General features: G+C 38.7%; 2 protein-coding genes across 3 annotated transcripts in view; one reads left to right on the top strand and one right to left on the bottom strand.

Annotated features, from left to right (window-relative positions):
* The window catches only part of LOC133601510 (uncharacterized), a 130,236-nt gene extending 122,959 nt beyond the window's left edge, over window positions 1–7,277 (bottom strand). For both annotated transcript variants that reach the window (XM_061954610.2, XM_061954616.2), the window contains exons 1-4: window positions 7,081–7,277; window positions 6,842–6,951; window positions 5,087–5,233; window positions 4,868–5,020 (exon numbers count right to left, since the gene is read on the bottom strand). In XM_061954610.2, coding sequence (XP_061810594.1) covers window positions 4,868–5,020; window positions 5,087–5,233; window positions 6,842–6,951; window positions 7,081–7,147 — 477 coding nt within the window. In that variant the 5' untranslated portion in view covers window positions 7,148–7,277. The remainder of the gene's footprint in view (window positions 1–4,867; window positions 5,021–5,086; window positions 5,234–6,841; window positions 6,952–7,080) is intronic.
* Window positions 7,278–7,566: 289 nt separating this feature from the next.
* Window positions 7,567–21,588, top strand: part of mindy3 (MINDY lysine 48 deubiquitinase 3) — a 57,079-nt gene continuing 43,057 nt past the window's right edge. Inside the window, exons 1-8 of the mRNA XM_061954603.2 lie at window positions 7,567–7,699; window positions 8,394–8,712; window positions 11,280–11,359; window positions 11,457–11,517; window positions 11,597–11,806; window positions 12,333–12,384; window positions 21,305–21,419; window positions 21,498–21,571. Coding sequence (XP_061810587.1) covers window positions 8,592–8,712; window positions 11,280–11,359; window positions 11,457–11,517; window positions 11,597–11,806; window positions 12,333–12,384; window positions 21,305–21,419; window positions 21,498–21,571 — 713 coding nt within the window. The 5' untranslated portion in view covers window positions 7,567–7,699; window positions 8,394–8,591. The remainder of the gene's footprint in view (window positions 7,700–8,393; window positions 8,713–11,279; window positions 11,360–11,456; window positions 11,518–11,596; window positions 11,807–12,332; window positions 12,385–21,304; window positions 21,420–21,497; window positions 21,572–21,588) is intronic.

Here is a 21,588-nt window from a genome sequence, read left to right as displayed (position 1 = left end):
AAATAGTACCCGCAAAACACCAGTGTCAACATCTACAGTGAAGAGGCGGCTGCGGGATTCTGGGCTTCATGGCAGAGTGGCAAAGAAAAAGCCATATCTGAGACTGGCCAATAAAAGAAAAAGATTAAGATGGGCAAAAGAACACAGACATTGGACAGAGGAAGACTGGAAAAAAGTGTTGTGGACGGATGAATCCAAGTTTGAGGTGTTTGGATCACAAAGAAGAACGTTTGTGAGACGCTGAACAACTGAAAAGATGCTGGAAGAATGCCTGACGCCATCTGTTAAGCATGGTGGAGGTCATGTGATGGTCTGGGGTTGCTTTGGTGCTGGTAAGGTGAGAGATTTGTACAGGGTAAAAGGGATTCTGAATGAGGAAGGCTATCACTCCATTTTGCAACGCCATGCCATACCCAGTGGACAGCGCTTGATTGGAGCCAATTTCATCCTACAACAGGACAATGACCCAAAACACACCTCCAAATTGTGCAAGAACTATTTAGAGAAGAAGCAGGCAGCTGGTATTCTATCGGTAATGGAGTGGCCAGCGCAGTCACCAGATCTGAACCCCATTGAGCTGTTGTGGGAGCAGCTTGACCGTAAGGTACGCAAGAAGTGCTCATCCAACCAATCCAACTTGTGGGAGCTGCTTCTAGAAGCGTGGGGTGCAATTTCTCCAGATTACCTCAACAAATTAACAGCTAGAATGCCAAAGGTCTGCAATGCTGTAATTGCTGCAAATGGAGGATTCTTTGACGAAAGCAAAGTTTAATGTAAAAAAAATCTTATTTCAAATACAAATCATTATTTCTAACCTTGTCAATGTCTTGACTCTATTTTCTATTCATTTCACAACGTATGGTGGTGAATAAGTGTGACTTTTCATGGAAAACACAAAATTGTTTGGGTGACCCCAAACTTTTGAACGGTAGTGTATATATATATATATATATATATACAAGAAATACTTGACTTTCAGTGAATTCTAGCTATAAATATATATTTAATTTTATATATATATATATATATATATATATATATATATATATATATATATACATATATATATATATATATATGTATATATATATAAAATAAATACTTGAATTTCAGTGTTCATTTATTTACACATATACACACAGATAACACTCATCTACTCATTGTTGAGTTAAGGGTTGAATTGTCCATCCTTGTTCTATTCTCTGTCACTATTTTTCTAACCATGCTGATATGGAAATTAATGTGTGGCACGCACAAAAGTGCTTTCATCAAATGCACTAGATGGCAGTATTGTCCTGTTTAAGAGTGTCACAACATTGGCGTTTACGGCAGACAAACTGCTTTACGGTAGACGTGACTGCTGTTGTTGTGTGTTGTTGCCGCGCTGGGTCTGGGAGGACGTTAATGAAACTGCCTAACAATAAACCCACATAAGAAACCAAGAACTCGCCCTCTATCATTCTACAGTTATAACGTAATTGGGCAGGTACGCTGTTTATTTTGTGGGAAAGCGGACTCAGGTCCGCACAGACCTGAGTCCGCCTGAATTTCGGGAGATTTTTGGGAGAAAATTTGTCCCGGGAGGTTTTCGGGAGAGGCGCTGAATTTCGGGAGTCTCCCAGAAAATCTGGGAGGGTTGGCAAGTATGTCAATATATGTTGAACATCTTGAAGTGCAGTTTTTCCCAATTGGAAAAACTGGGTTGAGTTATTAGTGTTGTCTTATTTTGTCACCATCACTTTCCAACAAAATCGGCATACTGACTTGCTCAATTATCTGCCCAGGACTACCTCCTGACAAAGAATTATACAAACTCAACGTCATCTACCTGCCATCATCTACTCACCACCACAGATGGATGGCAGTCCTGTGGGAAACACGGTTGGTTATATACTGATGTGTACCCAAAACATTTATTTTGTAAAACTATTTCCTAAAATGTTTTGTATCTCAGTATGTATCATCATTGTTTAATGCATCAAGAATACTGTGCATGAATGACTGTTTATGATGATTGCAACATTTTAGCAGGGGTGTCAGATGTACGGCGAGTGGGCAAACAGTTTTTATCCGGCCCGCGTGATGAGTTTGCTAAGTATAAAAATGAGCCGAAATTTTTGGATGAAAGAAACCGCTGTTCTAAATGTGTCCAGTAGATGTCGCAATAGCAATTCTTTGTATCTTTGTAAAAAAAATAAACCACATGTTAGTGCACCAGTTGAGGAAAATGAGCAAACTACATAAATAACATCTTGTAATTTGATTTTGATATTTTTTTTATCTTGATAGGTTGAAAATTAACACCAATGAGTTGACTGATGAACATTATCACATAATTTATTCAGAAAGTATAAATAACAACAAATAAAGATGGAATACTAATTAAAAAAAACAACATTATCATTTGTACATTTTGAGAATGTACTGGTTCTATTTTTAAACAAAGAAAATTTGAAGTTGTCTTTATTTTTAAGTTATCGTGCCGCTATTTTACCAGTTGGGAGTAGATTTTTCTTCATGTGGCCCCCGATCTAAGATGAGTCCGACACCCCTTTTAATCACTATGTGTTGAACGTTCGTCAGCCTTAATGTAAATCACCTAAAGCTGGAGTAATGTATTACAAGAGCTAAACCCATAAAGTTGGTACAAAGCAAATGATGACATACCACACTTTATTTTATTTTTGTATACAGTACAGGCCAAAAGTTTGGACACACCTTCTCATTTCAATGTGTTTTCTTTATTTTCATGACTATTTACCTTGTAGTAGGGCTGAGCGATATATCGATATACTCGATATATCGCGGGTTTGTCTCTGTGCGTTATAGAAAATGACTATATCGTGATATTCGAGTATACGTTCTCACGCGGTTGCTTTTAGCTGCGGGCATTACACTACATGCTCTTCCCACTCTTTCTTGTCTCTCCTTCTCACAGAGACTTAAAACAAGCGCACCTTCTTACATACGTCACGTGTGCAATGTCACACGCTCCCGCGGAGCAGAGAGGTAGTGACATGGTAACGTTAGCTGTGATGCTAACGGTGAGGTGCGAGTGGTAATACGAGAGAGAGAAAGTATCTGGTAACAAATGGAGGAAGAATTCCCAAGAAAAACAGCACAGGATCCATCGTCTGGCAGTGGTTTGGCTTCAAGCGGGAATATATGTTCAACAATTATGCGGCAAAAGCGTTGTTACAAAAAGTAGCAGCACTGCTAATGTAACATCATTTGAAAAGTCACCCGCTAGAGAATGAAGAGTGCTTGAAACTCCGCATGTCAACATCTCGGCCGGAGCCACACCAACAAAATGCCGAAGCAACTATTTCCACATCAACACCGTATGAAAAAAAAAAAAATCAACAACAGAAGGAGATAACGTCCGCAGTAACCTACCACATAGCGAAGGACATTTTCTATTAAGTAGCTCATTTTTATTTGACAGTTATTGAAATATCTTGTGTGACATCATGCACAAAAGAGCACTTTATTTGTTTTAAACTATAGTAGTGGCGTTCTGTACAAAAAGTACACTTTAATTTTGTGTTGTTTTGATAAGTCATCTTGGTGACATCATTCACAAAAGTGCACTCAAAGCTTGTTTTAAAATGTCTCTGACAATCTTGCACTTTCTGTTTTGGAAATGACATGAATGTTTGTGCCACTGCTTACTAACTGTTAAATAAATAGTTTTGGTAAATTGACTTAGATGCGATTTCCCTCTCCGCATGAAAGTTTAAAATGAGCATATATTAATGCAGTATGAACAAAAATGTTTTAATGTAGACAAGTAGAATCATCATACTGCTGTGATTATGTGCCTTTACTGTGTATATAATTGAACTGTGTTTATGTTGTGTATAATGTGTATTTATATGTTGTACAAAGGACATTTGATAATTTTCGGAAGTTCATCTTGTACTTGACATTGTTTATAGGGTTAGGCGCAATAAGTGTTCAACTTCAACCTAAACCCTTCCGGTCTGCAACATTTTCATTTTCAATCTATGAATGTACAACTGTTTGTTTATTTTGTTGACGATTGACCGAAGAATAATAAACTAAACTATCTAAACTAACTTCACATATGCATCAAGTGTTCATTCAAGGCTAAGGCAAAATATCGAGATATATATCGTGTATCGTGACATGGCCTAAAAATATCGAGATATTAATAAAAGGCCATATTGCCCAGCCCTACCTTGTAGGTTGTCACTGAAGACATCAAAACTATGACACCTGTGAAGTGAAAACCCTTTCAGGAGACTACCTCTTGAAGCTCATCGAGAGAATGGCAACAGTGTGCAAAGCAGTAATCAGAGCAAAGGGTGTCTATTTTGAAGAAGCTAGAATATAAAACATGTTTTCAGTTATTTCACATTTGTTTGTTAAGCATATAACTCCACATGTGCCAATTCATAGTGTTGATGCCTTCAGTGACAACCTACAATGTAAATAGTCATGAAAATAAAGAAAACACATTGAATGAGAAGGCGTGTCCAAACTTTTGGCCTGTACTGTATATCTGAGGTTTTCAAGTAGTGTACATGCAGCTTTAGATAAAACACTTCTATGTAATGGTACCATGTGAAATGAAATGCATGATTTATATTAAGGAAAACATGCCTTTATTAGGCTGTGCAGCAACATGGCATGCACCTGACCAAAATAATTGCCACCATCTGTGCCTCCCATTAGAAATGTTGCTTAACATTATAACGTTATGATATGGTGCCTACCCTTGACGTCACTTTCTTTAAAACACAGAAACAGGCATTCAATTGATGCTTTAGTAAATCAACAGCACCACCTTGTGAGAATAGATTATAATGCACTTGCACTTAAATTTCAATCAGTAGGAACTCACAGTGGTTTGTGCTTGTTTGTCCAGTGCAGAGAGCAGGACTTGTATTCCTTTGGTGTAGAAATCTACAGCCTCCTGGCCAGTGTGGCTCTGCCCCAGGTACATGTACTTACTGTGGCCTGCATCAGGGCTCAGCTCCACAGCGCGCAGAAAAGCGTAAGTTAGTTAAGGAGCACCAGTTACGACAAGGTATGATGTGCGATAACAACAGATAAAGGATATCCCCTTAGCTTTCAGTGTGTCTCCAAGCTCAGAGGAGATGTGTCCCAGCATTTCAAGAGCCTGCAGGTTGGTGGACTCCAGGTCCAAGGCACGTTGACAGTACAGTCCAGCCATCTCAAAGTCAAAGCTGTCCAGGCATTCTTCTGTCTGTGCAACACAAAGCAGCATGATAAGGTTGACGTGACAAAAGGGACGTTTTATTTATATATATATATATATATATATATATATATATATATATATATATATATATATATATATATATATATATATATATATATATATATATATATATTTATATACCAACATTCCCTCTAAGGTGCGCGCCTGTGCAATTGCGCACTGCTCAAGCGTCCTCTGCGCACAGCAAATCTATGCCATGCACAAAATCAAATAAAAAAATAAGCGCATAACAATTTTCGACACAGACACGACAGAGAAAACAGTTTTCGTCATCATTGTTCAAATATTGTAACGTTTGTCAGGACGCTTTGAGGACATGAATTCAATCGATCACTTTACTGAGCAAAACTCTTTATTAAACACATCACCAAAACATTAGTAAAAAAATTATATCTAGCAAAAGTGGTCATTTTCTGCAGTACAAACCAGACCAAAAACAACTTTGTTATAACAGCAGCCGCTCGCTCTTTCTCACTTGCGCCAACACATGCACATATGGCATTTAGCCAGTGATGCGTTTACAGCCACACAAAAAGTCAGACAACTCCAACACCACACATAAAGTGTCATTCCAGGTCGTTACACTATGATTTACCAATCAAATGTGTGCTTATTCTAGTGTCATTTATTAGGAATCTTAATTTATAAATATTAATCATGAAATGCTGTTAGTATACTAAATAAATACTAATAAAAATATATTTTTTACAAACAGGAAGTTGCAGGAATGTACATATGATCCCTGCTTACATGTCATTGTGCAACATGTGAATGTTTTAATGGGAACTAAATGCAATGTCTGAAAGGGGTACAAATTATTTCCAAAGCAAGACCTCCACCCAGACAAACAAAACAAGTACACACGTCATGAAAAACACACATTTTTGTTATTGTCATCGTAAGTGGGCCTAAACACTTATATTAAAAAATAATCTCATGGAAATGACTGCTGTCATTTGATTATAATAATAAGAGAATGTTGTCTGGGACGGCGTGGCGCAGTGGAAGAGTGGCCGTGCGCGACCCGAGGGTCCCTGGTTCAATCCCCACCTAGTACCAACCTCGTCATGTCCGTTGTGTCCTGAGCAAGACACTTCACCCTTGCTCCTGATGGGTGCTGGTTAGCGCCTTGCATGGCAGCTCCCTCCATCAGTGTGTGAATGTGTGTGTGAATGGGTAAATGTGGAAGTAGTGTCAAAGCGCTTTGAGTACCTTGAAGGTAGAAAAGCGCTATACAAGTACAACCCATTTATCATTTATTTATTTATGTCTGTCTATCTGTGTTGGCCCTGCGATGAGATGGTGACTTGTCCAGGGTGTACCCCGCCTTCTGCCCGAATGCAGCTGAAATAGGCTCCAGCACCCCCCGCGACCCCGAAAGGGACAAGCGGTAGGAAATGGATGGATGGATGGAGATTGAACTTGTTATTTAGTCAGGTTTGGGACAGGTCTGCTGCTGGTGTAGCCACAGTGTGCACGTCTAATGTTGCTCACATGGGCTCCACTGAATGCTCAGGGAGTTTTTGCGTTTGCTCACACACATGAAAAATTAGAGGGAACATGGATCTATACCTTTTCTAGGAGTTGCTCAATAGAGTACTTGGCAGCAGTTTTCTTCTTTGCCTTCATATGCATTCTCACTTGCATCCTCTCCTGCGCTGATAGTGCCACAATTCCGGGATCTAAATGCATTAAGAGGTTAGCCACCATTTCCAGTCATGTTTAATTTAATGTAATGAGTTTAGATAACAAAAAAACTAGCATTGCCGTGTCTGACTTGACAAGTTGACATCACAGCAAACTCTGCTTACCCTTGTCGGTACGGCTCTCTTTCCTCCGTGGTTTGCCTTTCTTTTTACCCTTAGCTTGTCCTCCCATTTTGAGAAAACGGCACTTTATATTTCCACTAGTAAAATATTGTACCAAGTCAAGCCTCAGAAACACATGGAAATACTTGTTGAGGGAGAGGACATGATGCGCATGCGTGAACCGAGATTCTCGCCTGGCAACTACGGGAAGCGCACTGGCCATTTTACCAGTACTAAAACAACAACATTTTAAAGTAACACTCACAATAAACCGACTGTGTTTTGTGTTTCTTTTTTATCATAAAATTTAAAAAAAAATAACACCCAATGCCAACCCTAATATATGTAATAATTAATTACCCAAGATATTACGCGGGATGCATTGTGCAGAATGAGTTTTCACCAGGGGCGGGATTTCTTTTGATTGAAAGACGTGTGGACCAATGGCTTTACGTACCGAGAACGTACCCGTGACGTCCTGAATTTCAACCAATGAACGAGCACGGTAGTTTTACGCAGAGGCTGCCCTGCCTCCCTTGTAAATACAAATGACACAAGAGGCGTCGCTGACAATATTAATGACATCGCGCATTCAATACAGAACCTCGAATTAATATTTCAGGTAATGTTACATTATCATCTTATTGCTATTGACACACAATACAAAACCCTGTTATCATGTATGTAATGTCATGGGGAATTACATTTCCAAGCACTCGGGAGGTTAGCTGTAGTGATGCTAATGCTAACCTACGTTAGCATTACCTATCAAGCACATCCAGGTTTAAATTGTAGAATACGTCGAATTCATACCACGAAACAAAGTAGTCACGGAATCGTATCACTGCTGTCAGCTATCGTCACTTGTATCGTTATTCATTCCTTGCAGCAATTAGCTGTTAGCCTTTTAGCTTCTGATGTATCCATCTTTACTATTCATGATTGTTCATAGTTTAAAGTTAAAGTACTACTGATAGTCACACACACATTAGGTGTGGTGAAATTACCCTCTGCATTTGACCCATCCCCTTGTTCACTCCCTGGGAGGTGAGGGGAGCAGTGAGCAGCAGTGGTGGCCGCTCTCGGGAAATTTTTTTTGGTGATTTAACCCCCAATTCCAACCCTTGATGCTGAGTGCCAAGCAGGGAGGTAATTGGTCCCATTTTTATAGTCTTTGGCATGACTCGGCCGAGTTTGAACTCCGATCTCAGGGCGGACACTCTAACCACAAGGCCACTGAGCAGGCTGTGTGTACATACCATTCGCAGGCAGGTATGTTCTTGCCTAACATATGTACTCCTCCTATCCCCTGACAGGCTAAAGGCGCCACATTGATGTCATCCCTCGTACCAACCAGTGTCCTGCCAGACCAGAGAGGAAGACGTACCTTGTTTCAGACAGGTAGCTTGTGGCCAATGCCACAGGCTCTACCTGCCCAGGGAAGTGGACTCTCAGCCGACCCGAAGAGCCTGCAATTTAGCCTTAACAGACCTTGGCTTGTTGATTGAGTGGCAATGGATCTACCCCCAGTGAAAGTGGCCATGTCCGAGCTAAATAAGGAGCTGCTTGATCTGGTGTGGGGAAGACCACCCAGCGGGGGAGTTTCGCCATCCATCTTCCGCAGATGGACGCAAGGTACTGTATGATGCCAAGACTGTCGTTGAAAAGTTAACGCTAAGTTTGAACAGAAAACACTAGTATCAATTTGTAATCTGTACCATATGTAGTGCTTTACCTTACCAGAGTTCTGATACTTTCTGATTTGTAGCCAAATGGCCACCTTGTTTTGGTGCACACAGGTCACACTTGTCTACAGTTGAGTTGAGTTTGAGTTTATTTCGAACATGCATGCATACAACATGATACATCACAATTTCCAATTTCTCTATTCAACATGTTTGGAAAGGAGTAGGATGAAGCAGAGTTTATTTAATACTACCCCTTTTCCTTTACATAGCAGTTGCTAAACTAAAACTTTTGTTCACTTACTGTTTCTCAATTTATTCACAATAAACTCCATATGTAATAATAAAAATAAATAAATGATAATTTGTGAAGTAAGTTATATTTCATATGGTGAGATGAGTAAGATTATCTAGAAAATGAATGGATGGATGTAATAAATTCAGAATGTTTATCATGGTTCTTCTTCTTTGTACTTTGTAAACACTTCAAGTTTGAAGAGTTTCTTGAAGTGGATCATATTAGTACATTGTTTGATTTCTTTGCTTAATCCATTCCATAGTTTAATTCCACATACTGATATACTGAAGGTCTTAAGTGTTGCATGTGCTTGGGTACAAATGTTTTAAATTACATTTTTCTCTAAGATTATATTTCTCTTATGTTGAGAAGAATTGTTATATATTATTGGGTAGCAGATTGTAGTGTGTTTTGTGCCAGCAACTTGAGGGTTGCAGGTTCGATCCCCGCTTCCGCCATCCTAGTCACTGCTATTGTGTCCTTGGGCAAGACACTTTACCCACCTGCTCCCAGTGCCACCCGCACTGGTTTAAATGTAACTTAGATATTGGGTTTCACAATGTAAAGCGCTTTGAGTCACTTGAGATAAAGCGCTATATAAAATGTAATTCACTTCACTTCACTTCAATAACAATGCAGAGGTATTATTTAACAAGTATATTTAACATTACACAGTTGAAACAGTGACACTGTGTTTGAATATAGGAAAATAAAACATGGTTTTAATTGTTAGTATTTTTTTATATTGTATCTGACTGGGTTCTATGCTTTGTTCCAAATATAGTTTATTCAATGTTTAGCAGTTTTCAATGTCCTTGAATGCATCATTGTTACATGCAGCTTTCTCTGCCAATGTTCGTCTTTGTTTGCATGTGTTCTGCTTGTTGATTGGTTTGGAGGCTGGGAAAGGGCGGGCCTAAGCGGAGAAAGTGGAGAACATTCAGTTCTCTCACGTGTTGGGTGATAGAATCTTGTGTGTTGAGTAATAGAAATGATGGCGTAAGACAGTTCTGTTTGTGTCTTAATTGTTAATTTTGGCGTCAACTACGGCCAACAGTAGTCGGCTTGTAATGACTTCCATTGAAGGCTGATAACAACCTTTTAATAACGGCTCGAGTCACGCCATTACAATAATTAATTAAGTGATTTTTTTTATTGTATCACTAGATTGGGCGCGTGTACTACAGTTTAAGAATCACTGGTATACAGCAGTTCTTCTGAAATATTTTCTGTTATGCCCCCTCGTGGAAGAAGAAAATATTTTGCGTGACTATAAATAGTAAAATTTGTGAAGAAAATTGTTATCACTATATCTCTGCATAACATTGTAAGCTCATTAACATTAAAGGAAACAACACACCGGTCTTTCTTCATCTCCCACCATGGTTACATTGAAGCCAAGTGCTCCCTACGCTTCATCATATTCTAGTACGGCAAAAAAAAGCATGTTCCCCGAGGTCACACGCACCCCTCCTAGCATCGCACCACACTCGTGCCGGGGTGCCCGCCCCGCTATTTAAGAAGGACAGGTAAACAGTATGATAAACGATTCTGTCATTCTTCTTGGATACATGGTAGTCATCTACAGCCGCCCGTCCTTATTAATATCACTTTCTAAGGGTCAGGTTAGCACTGCGGCTGTCAAAATAAATGAGTTAACTCATGTGATTAATCACAAAAAATGATCGCATTAATCATGAACACACTTAGATTGATCATGTCATTTATTTTGACCGTACAAGTGATCAGGTCAATGCATACGTCAGTAGAAAAATGAGTGAGGAGACTGACTAACTCCAATATAAACCCTGAAAGAACTTTAGATAAGACTTTTACCAAGGTTTGCTCAAATAATTTGGAAGCAAAATGCTTAACATGCCTTGACCTTTTGACAATAAAATTGCATTTGTGTACAAATATTGGGGTCTTTTCTTAAGCAATTTTTAATTATGCAATTGAGTAATCACCTGTAATTTATTGTGATTAATCCAAATTCCAAAATGTAATTAATCTGATTTAAAAAAAAATAATAATAATTTGACAGTCCTAATTAGCACACATTATTATTGATGCCATTGTAAGTAATTGTGCAGTAATCCTTTCTGCACCATGCTGGTAAAGTCCAACTAAATAAATATATTTTCTTATTGTGTACATAGTGAAATTGCCAGCTATAGTTTTGGTTTATTCATGTATTTTTTTAAAATTCTCCATCAAAGGGTTTGTGTTCAGTCAGAGTGAACGCACAGCACTGGAGCAGTTTGAAGGAGGGCCGTGTGCTGTAATTGTACCCGTGCAGGTATGATTATTTTTAAATCATTTGATATAATACTCCAAAAAGACAAATCGAGAAACAACCCATTGAGAAAGCTAAGTACATGTTTTGCTCCTTGCAGGCATTCCTCCTGAAGACCCTTCTCTTTAACCGAGAGACGTCAGACTGGCGGCACATATCCGGTAGATTACTTACTTGAAACGCCAAACTACTTTTTCCCTATGCATATTAAATCTTGCCGGATTTGTTTATGCATGCCAGAGGAGGAGCAGAAAACGGTTCTGTGCTCCACGCTGAGTGAGATCCTGGAGTCGGCCTGTTCCAGTTCCTCCACAGAATTTTGCCTGGTTACGTGGGCCAAGGGACAGAGCCTGAATACCCATACTAAAATGAAGGCACAGTCAAAAACTGAAGGCACGCCAGAGCCGCAGAGCAGCCAACCACCTGAGGAGCAGCAGCAGCAGCAATCCAGTGAGTCTTACGGCTGTTGAGTTACACTCCTTCACACAGTCTTTGTCTTTAAAATGAGTCACACAAATAGTACTTTGGATGACTGTAATAAACTCCGGATGACTAGCTGTAATACACACTGGATGACTAGCTGTAATACACTCTCTGGATGACTATCTGTAATACACTCTCTGGATGACTAGCTGTAATACACTCTCTGGATGACTAGCTGTAATACACTCTCTGGATGACTAGCTGTAATACACTCTCTGGATGACTAGCTGTAATACACTCTTTGGATGACTAGCTGTAATACACTCTGGATGACTAGCTGCAATACACTCTCTGGATGACTAGCTGTAATACACTCTTTGGATGACTAGCTGTAATACACTCTCTGGATGACTAGCTGTAATACATTCTGTGGATGACGAGCTGTAATACACTCTCTAGATGACAAGCTGTAATACACTCTCTGGATGACTAGCTGTAAAACACTATGGTCTGTTGCTGTTTTATGCTCTGATACTGCAGTGTTTGTGTTTAGCTGCTTTGACTGCTGAGGACCTTGGCTTTGAGAGATTTCACGGTGTTCTTAGGTAAGTGACACTTGTTTTTTACCTCAGCTAAGACTTTTTATGCTCATACTTGAAACTTAATTGTTGAATGGTGGTGTTGGATTTTTTTCAGTAGAAGAATACATAGATAAGAAAAGGTGGAAAGGATTAATTGTTTGTAAAAAATAAATAAATAATAGTAAATAATAAATCACACTTTCTCTCGGCTCACATTTTGCAGACTAAGGCCCTGTTTACACTGCACACAAAATCAGATTTTTTTGCACCCCAAGTGAGACAGATCGGATTCTTTTTTCCAGTCTAAACGCTCTAAAGTCCTTCAAATCTGATCTTTTGGCATCAGATTCAGGCCACATCAGGAGGTAGTCCTGAATCCGATTGGAATCTGATCTTTTCAAATGTGACTTCAGTCTAAATGCTGTGCCCTGAATGTGATTTTTTTCTTCAGCTTTGGGCAAGCTTACGTCATTCATGTGCGCTGGAAAGACGCAGTCTCCAGCAGAAATTGATATTTCATCACAACAGCCGGTTTCGGTTTGCATTTAAGATGACCACATTTTCGGTACATCACTTGTCAATAGTGCGTGAATAATAGACTCTATGTAATACATGAGTATATATTTTAATTCCGAAGAAATGGCGATTGTCTAAAGACCGAAATTAACGCTGTGGCGCATTTGCTTACATGTGAGTTGAAAAATATAGCTAACGTAGATCCACGCTAATGTCCATGTCTCCTGTAATTGACAGCCATAAAAAACATTAACTTAATTTTAATTACAACCCTCCTAAATATATTACACTATATACATCCATTTATACATTGTATTACTTTTATTTACTTTCACGTAAAAAAACACACATTTTTAATGTGTTGCGACTTTTATTTTATTTTGTAGTAGTAGTGAATTCCCCCGGTCAACTTCCTTTGTTTTCACTTTATCGAAGTGCACATGTAAGTGATGTCGAGGCCACATTGGGGCCTGTGTGCGTTTACACTGAGGTCTGATAAAAATCACATTTTACTTGCAGTGTAAACAGTCAGGTGGAAAAAATCTGATTGCGGCATTTTAGCCGCAGTGTAGACGTAGTCTAAGCGCATCGTTTCACCTGTCTTGCACACACACACACACACACACACACACACACACACACACACACACACACACACACACACACACACACACACTAAATCAGGGGTCTTCAACTCAACTTATTTGGTGTCCCATGGAGGTAGAGTCTGGGTGACGCTGGTTTGCCTCAATTATTTACTCTATAATCAACTTTCAGCCAAGTAATTTACTTGTTAAAAAGTATAACAAGAAGTTGTCGCATGCCTGAACTGTGGTAGGTGTAAAAGGGAACTGCACTTTTTTGGAATTTTGCATATCATTCACAATCCTTATGAAAGACAACAAGAACACAATTGAATGTTTTCATTTTATGCATTGTAATTTGTAATAATTAACTCATTATAGGTGGTTATCAATGCAGATAATGGGAGTAATCCATTCGGACTCTAAATCACTCTTAAAACGCATCCAAAAACCGCCAACAGTACTCTATTTACATCTCAGGACCTGAGTATTAACCAAGTATTAGTGATATTGTTATAATAAGCAATAACGCAGGCAAACTCTTTTTAGTCGCGCTATCATCACACAGAGGTAGTGAGTTTGTGCAGCTACAGTGTTGACATATTGACATATTGCTACTGCATACTGATACCCTCTGAATCAATTTTATATTCACCTGAATACTAAAAGGTTGTAGTCATAAACCAAGAAGTTATTCATCTGTGACGTTTAACTTATACCCGGAGTTGGAGAGAAAGACATGAAAAGATGCCACTTTTTTTAAACCTTCGTGTGGATCATGATTACTTAATCTAAACGTGAATATAAGCACATCCTATCAGTCAAGATCCCTGGGAGAAAAAACGTTTTACAGTAGGTGATTGTTTTATTATGTTGGTAGTTTGTATTTCCTGTTTAGCAGTTTGCAATACTGCTGCATGATGCTTAGTGTTTTGCTAAAGCTGGATACGTTTTGCAAATCGCTTTTAAAACTTACAGCTCATCCGCCCTATATTTATGCTAAAAGAATATGAGGTTGTGGATCATCATTTGTCCCAAAGTAGCCTTTAATGGCTCTCATGAAGTCTGCCACGATTAGTAGTAGTGTTGTTGTTGAAGGGAAAAGCAAACGTGTAATGCGCCTGTGAAATTATTACGCTGTATTCTTAAAAAGAGCAAAATACGTAAATATGACATATTATGATGAATGTGCCTGTTACTACATTAAATATTATAAAATAATCTAATATTAAAATATGATATACTTGCAGTGTGAATATAAAACAATGATAGAGTTTTTATGGATGTGTTTTAGAGTCCTTTATAGGCTAAATAAAGCGACTCCCATTGACTCCATTGTTTGCGTATTTTTGCTAAAGTTTATTTACAAGTTAGAATGCATAAAAAAACCAAAAACAAATGTGTTCTTTTCTTACATAGGGATTGTGAATGATAGGCAAAATTCCCCAAAAAGTGCAGTTGCCCTTATTAAAGGGGTCATATTATGATTGTATTTTCTACATTGTAAACATTTCCTTGTCGTTTACATAACATGTGATAAAAGACTTCCTTGTGGTCTACATAACATGTAATGACGGTGCTTTGGTCCAAATTTTGCATAATTTGATTTTACAGACAATCTTCAAGCCGCTTTTTAACTGTCTCTTCAGAATGCACTGTTTTGTGGGCCGTCTTATCTATGTGCCAAAGTCCTCTTTCAGGCCCAGCCCCCTTTCACTCGGGTATCCACCCCACCTGGCATGTTGTAGTTTTTAGCGCTTCCATATCCAGTCTACTGACAGATATAACGTAGAACTGAATGCTACTTTTTTTATTCGAAATGGCAACAGTGGAGGATGCGTGTGCATGTATGAGCCAGTCTGTCCCACAAGAAGAGAATAGAGAAAAAGAAGGAGCAACACTACAACTTTGGACTACAACTGGTTAAAAATGGCGGACTCCTCGGATAATCCTCTACTATATTTGGAGATATTCACTGATGTGACTAAGACAAAATATGACACAAGCATCTCAAATTCAAAACGACTCGTTTGGAGCAAGTTTGGAAGAAGGCAAGATTGTCTTATAAATATCTCAGCCAATTTTCGAGGCTAATGTGGATCCCAAATACACAAACACAGGTACCAACAAGTAAGAACAGTTGGTTTTGCATCATTGGACCTCTTTAACAGTAATATCAAAGGGACTTCAGCTTGTTTTCAGGAACCTGCTGTTATTTGAGGAAGCCGTAGCCAATAGGGAACGCGCAAAGAGATTAACAGATTGGAAACGGAAGGAGGTCACCACATAAAGGTCTGACCAAATGTTATTGAACATCCAGCATGTAGATAACATACACAGGACATTTACTACAACTAACTATTAACTCTAAACAATTGATTTGAGCAATTATTTACTAAAAAGTGACGCAAGGCATTCCGGGAGCTGACATCAATCCCAGCACTGGAAGTGGGTATTGTTTTTCAGCTTGTCTTGTTTGCTAAAGTTACATATAATACAATTACAGATAATATAGTTGTTGATTATTCCCTATAGTCTTACGTAGTAGTTGTCCTATGTGTGTTTACTGACATGTTACATGTTGAACTGTTGTTTTTGTGTTTGTGCCGTATTTACACTGAACTTGGAAGTTAGGTAGGTGGGCAGTGAGTTTGAGACCTCAACACTAAAGTAATTTAAAGCGGATTTTGCCACAGCAGTATTGAACCATACCACACATACAGTACTGGCTGCAGAGTCCAAAATCAGCAAGAGGCACTGCTGTCTGAATGCTAAGAAACTAAGCTCGATAAAATACTGGACTGACCCTGACAATAAGATGACCCCTTTTTTTCAACTCTTTTTTTGGAGAAAAAAATGTTGACGCCAAAAACATACTTCTTTTTTTTTAGTATTAATGAATTAATAACTGGTCGAGTATAAAAAGTGATATCCTACACTGTGTTCCAAATTATTATGCAAATTGGATTTAAGAGTCAAAAACATTAATTTTTTGGTTTTTCCATTAAACTCATAAATTGTATTGTGTCTCAAGGCTCTGTAGCTCATTGGCATCAATCTCAGACACCTGTGATAAATAGTCTCCCAGGTGAGCTCAATCAAAGGAAAACTGCTTAAAAATGATGTTTCACATTATTAAGCAGGCCACAGGTTTCAAGCGATATGGGGAAGAAAGACAATCTGAAAAGCGTAAGATAATACACAACCTTGCTCAGGGTATGAAAACATTGGATATTTAAAAAAAATCGTATGTGTGATAATCAAACTGTAAAGACATTTGTTGCTAATTCAAAGCACAGGCGAGTTTGTGCAGATAAAGGCAAAATAAAAAGTCTCTGCCAGACAACTTCATCGGATTAAAAGAGAACCTTCTAAAAGGCCATTGCAAAGCAGCAAAGAGGTATTTGAAGCCGCTGGTGCCTCTGTAGCCCCACAAACCTCAAGATGTAGGATCCTCAAGAAGTATGCAAGTGTTCTTAAAGCTAATATTCGGCCACCCCTAAACAATGCTCACAAGTAGAAACAGTTGCAGTGGGCTCAGGAATACATTAAGACTCATTTTCAAACAGTTGTTTACCGATGAGTGCCATGCAACACTAGACGGCCCAGATGGCTGGAGCAGCGGATGGTTGGTGAATGGCCACAATGTCCCAACAAGGCTGAGACGGCAGCAAGGGGCTGGGGGTGTCATGTTTTGGGCTGGAATTATGGGGAGAGAGCTGGTAGGTCCCTGAGGGTGTGAAAATGACCTCTGCAAATTATGTAGAGTTTCTGACTGACCACTTTCTTCCATGGTACAAAAAGAAGAACCATACCTTCCAACAAAAAATGAATTTTCATGCATGACAATGCCCCATGCCATGCTGCAAAGAACACCACTAAGTCACTGGGTGCTATGGGGATAAGAGGAGAGAAACTGGTGGTGTGGCCACCATCCTCTCCTGACCTCAACCCTATTGAGAACCTCTGGAGCATCATCAAGCAAAAGATCTATGAGGGTGGGAGACAGTTCATATCCAAGCAGCAGCTCTGGGACGTTATTCTAACATCCTACAAATAAATTAAAGCTGAAACTGTCCAAGAACTCACACGTTCAATGGATGCAAGGCTTATGAAAGTGATATCAAGCAAGGGGTCCTATATTAACATGTAACTCAGCCGGTTTCATCCAAATTTATTTCAATCAAAAATATTTTAATTTATATGGTCTTATGCTACAAATTCAACATGTGACCATTTTGAGTTCTTTACAGCCTAAAAAAAAGTATTGAAACGCTTTTGTGCTTAATTTGGAACAGAAAACTTTGAGTTATTTATTGTATTTATTTATTGTAAAAATACTGTTATCATTTCAAGATTTGTTCAATGAAATTTGAATTAAACTCTTAACGGCTGATGACTTGAAAATCATACTGACTGACGTTTGCATCAATTATTTATAAAAATTTGAGTCAAATGTACTTTGCATAATAATTCGGAACACAGTGTAAATGCTGTGACAGTTGTTTGAATCCTGACATCATACTAAAAACATCAACTCTGCTAGTTTGCTAACTTGCCAATAACGTTTTAGACAGAGGGTCTCGTCACAGCAGCATCACTCCAAATCACTGATGTGTGAATGAGTGACAGAAAGAAAAGCTCTGGGGCTAAGTTGTTTGATGTCACCTGTTGGTTTGCATGTACAGTGAACATGTTTAGTCCCCGAAATATAAGATGACCCATCTTTATGAGAGTATTTTTTTAAGATTAAAAAACATTCAGGTTAGTACGGTAACTATTAAGTGCTTTAAAACGGAGTACAGTGTTCCTTGATTATCGTGGGGGTTACCTTCGGACTACACCGGGTAGGTGAATTTTCGGGACCACACTTAAAGGGGAACATTATCACCAGACCTATGTAAGCGTCAATGATGTTGCAGAAAAAAGAATTTCCGATAAGTAGAGGCGCTGCTTATTTTACAATTTATATGAATATTCTATGCATTTAACATATTTCTCAGCACTCCACTCCGCTTTCACACACACTTATGAACAATACATATGGTCTTAAAACACTTCATACACTCTAGAACAGGGGGGTCAAACTCATTTTAGCTCAGGGGCCAAATGGAGGAATATCTATTCCAAAATGATGGCATAATAACTTGAAAATATAACTACTACAACTTCAGATATTTTTGTGTTTTACTTTGGCCCAAAATAGAACACGAACATTCTGAAAATTTACATATCACAAATAATCCTCTTGACATTACTTGAAAATTCTGAAGAAAAAAAAATGGTGCAGTTTCAAAAACCCTGTGAAGAACACAATGAACTTAGACTATCTCAGTGTATCTACAAAGCAGTTAAACTTTTAAGTAACAGCACATCTTGGATTGAATAAAAACCAAATAAATCGTAAATAAAAACTCTTCTATGTATCAACTACCTCATTTGTCATTTCCACTGTTCACTTTCTTTACATTTGCACAGAAGACAATCATGTTAACAGAACCATATCAATGTGCAGTGTCTCATGCAGCATTTTAAGTGGGGTTACCAACAGTGTTGGGTTAGTTACTGCAGAGCAGTAACTAGTTACAGTTACTAGTTACTTCTTTTCAAAAGTAACTCAGTTACTAACTCAGTTACTTACACCAAAAAGTAATGCGTTACTGTGAAAAGTAACTATTTAGTTACTTATTTTTTTCTTCTTCTTTTTTTTTTTTTAAAGCTCCCATTAATGCCCTTTTAGCCTTCATTTCAGTACTGTTATTGCACTGGAGAATAATACAATCTGTTGATCAACTTGACATGCATTTGCATCACTCAACTCTGCTAAGCAATGTGCTCTACATACAACACACAAAGACAAAGATATGTTACAAAGGCCAATTTGTTTCTGGCCAGAACAAATTGACAAAACTATTTTAAATAGCTGCAACATAACGTACATAAGTAACAAACAGCATAATAACAGCATAGATGTAAACCAAGAAAGGCACACACTACATACACAAAGCCTAACCAGGCATTTTCTTTACTGAGCAAAACTCTTTATTGTCGGCCATAAACACATCACCAAAACATTAGTAAAAGAAATTATATCTAGCTAAAGTGGTCATTTTCTGCAGTACAAACCAGACCAAAAGCAACTTTGTTATATCAACAGCAGCCACTCGCTCTTTCTCACGTGTGCCAACACTTGCACATATGGCACTTAGCCAGTGATGCGTTTACAGCCACACAAAAAGTCAGACAACTCCAACACCACACATAAAGTGTAATTCCAGGTCGTTACTCTATGATTTACCAATCAAATGTGTGCTTATTCTAGTGTCATTTATTAGGAATCTTAATTTATAAATATTAATTATTAAATGCTGTTAGTATATTAAATAAATACTAATAAAAATATATTTTTTACAAACAGGAAGTTGCAGGAATGTACACATGATCCCCTGCTTACATCTCATTGTGCAACATGTGAATGTTTTAATGGGAACTAAATGAAAGGGGCACAAACTATTTCCAAAGCAGGACCTCCACCCAGACAAACAATACAACTACACAGTTCATGAAAAACAATATTTGTTGTTATTGTCATTGTAAGTGGGTCTAAACACTTATATTAGAAATGGAAATGACTGCTGTCATTTGATTATAATAATAAGAGAATGTTGTCTGTGTATCTGTGTTGGCCCTGTGATGAGGGGGGGACTTGTCCAGGGTGTACCCTGCCTTCCGCCCGAATGCAGCTGAGATAGGCTCCTGCCACCCCGAAAGAGACAAGCGGTAGAAAATGGATGGATGGATGGAGATTGAACTTGTTATTTAGTCAGGTTTGGGACAGGTGTGCTGCTGGTGTAGCCACAGTGTGCACGTCTAAAGTTGCTCACATGGGCTCCACTCATGCTCAGGGAGTTTTTGCGTTTGCTCACACACATGAACAATTAGAAGGAACATTGATTGACAGAGTGTGTACCTTCAGCGTTAATGATGAGAAGAGGCAAAGTTAATCCTTAAATGGTGGAGGTGAAGTGGCATCAGAGTCTCTGTCTCTTTACTAGCTTCGTCGAAGCATGTTGCTTATGTAGCTTGTTTCAGCAGATTTGAATTGCTGTTTTGGGCAGTAGATGGCATCTTTGATCCAAAGCACAATTTACATTTAACTAAAATGTTCTTTTCTTTGTGCTGGACAAAAGAAAAGTAGTGAAAATATCTCCATGTTAGCAAACTCGACTTCTGGCTCCGCCATGATCAGACACGCCCCCCTCCCCTCCCCTCCCCACACACCCACACAGAGCGCACGTCTCTCTTCTCCGGCTTGTGACACAAGAAGAATCAGAACGACAGCAGCGCTCCGATAAAACACACTTTATACTACATAAAAAGTAACGCAAAATAACGCAGTAACGCATCATGTAGTAACGGTAACTGAGTTACTGAATATAAAAAAATAACGCGTTAGATTACTAGTTACCGCCGAAACTAACGGCGTTACAGTAACGCGTTACTTTGTAACGCGTTAGTCCCAACACTGGTTACCAATATTTTAATTTACTTCCGTTTGTTTTACGTTGGGTCGAGGGGGAGGAGTCGCAGCCCAGCTTTACCGTGTTCCTCTTGAATGGTATACTTGCTCGCCACGGTATAAACTATTTGCTTGCCTAACAGAATTGCTATTGCAACATCCAGTGGACACATTTAGAACAGCAGTTTCTTTAATTTAAAAATGCAGCTTAATTTTTACATTAGCAAACTCATCTCATAGGCCGGATTTTAGAATCCAACAAGTTGGTATTTAGTATTTTGTGTCTTTCATTATTGATTGTATTTGTGTTTGTCTCCTCCTTCAGCAAGCGAGTAGTTATGTCCGTGTCTGACCTCAAAGAGGAGGTGCTTTCTCTCTACCAAACCTGGAAGGGGTGCTGTGGAGTCCTGCTTTTCCTCTACTCTGTTATCCTAACGAAGGTAACCACAAATGGAAGAAAAAAAGAGCATGTTGGGTGATGTAAACTTCGAAAGTCAGGCCTTTTCCCATTTGCACAGGGCATTGAGAACATCAGAAATGAGATCCAAGACACGATGGAACCCCTCATAGATCCAGTGCATGGCCATGGAAGGTAACGCACCTCATCCC

The sequence above is a fragment of the Nerophis lumbriciformis genome, linkage group LG04 (genome assembly GCF_033978685.3).
Source record: "Nerophis lumbriciformis linkage group LG04, RoL_Nlum_v2.1, whole genome shotgun sequence".
NCBI lineage: Eukaryota > Metazoa > Chordata > Actinopteri > Syngnathiformes > Syngnathidae > Nerophis > Nerophis lumbriciformis.
The sequence above is the reverse complement of the archived record's forward strand: the minus strand, read 5'-3'. Positions and strand labels throughout refer to the sequence as shown.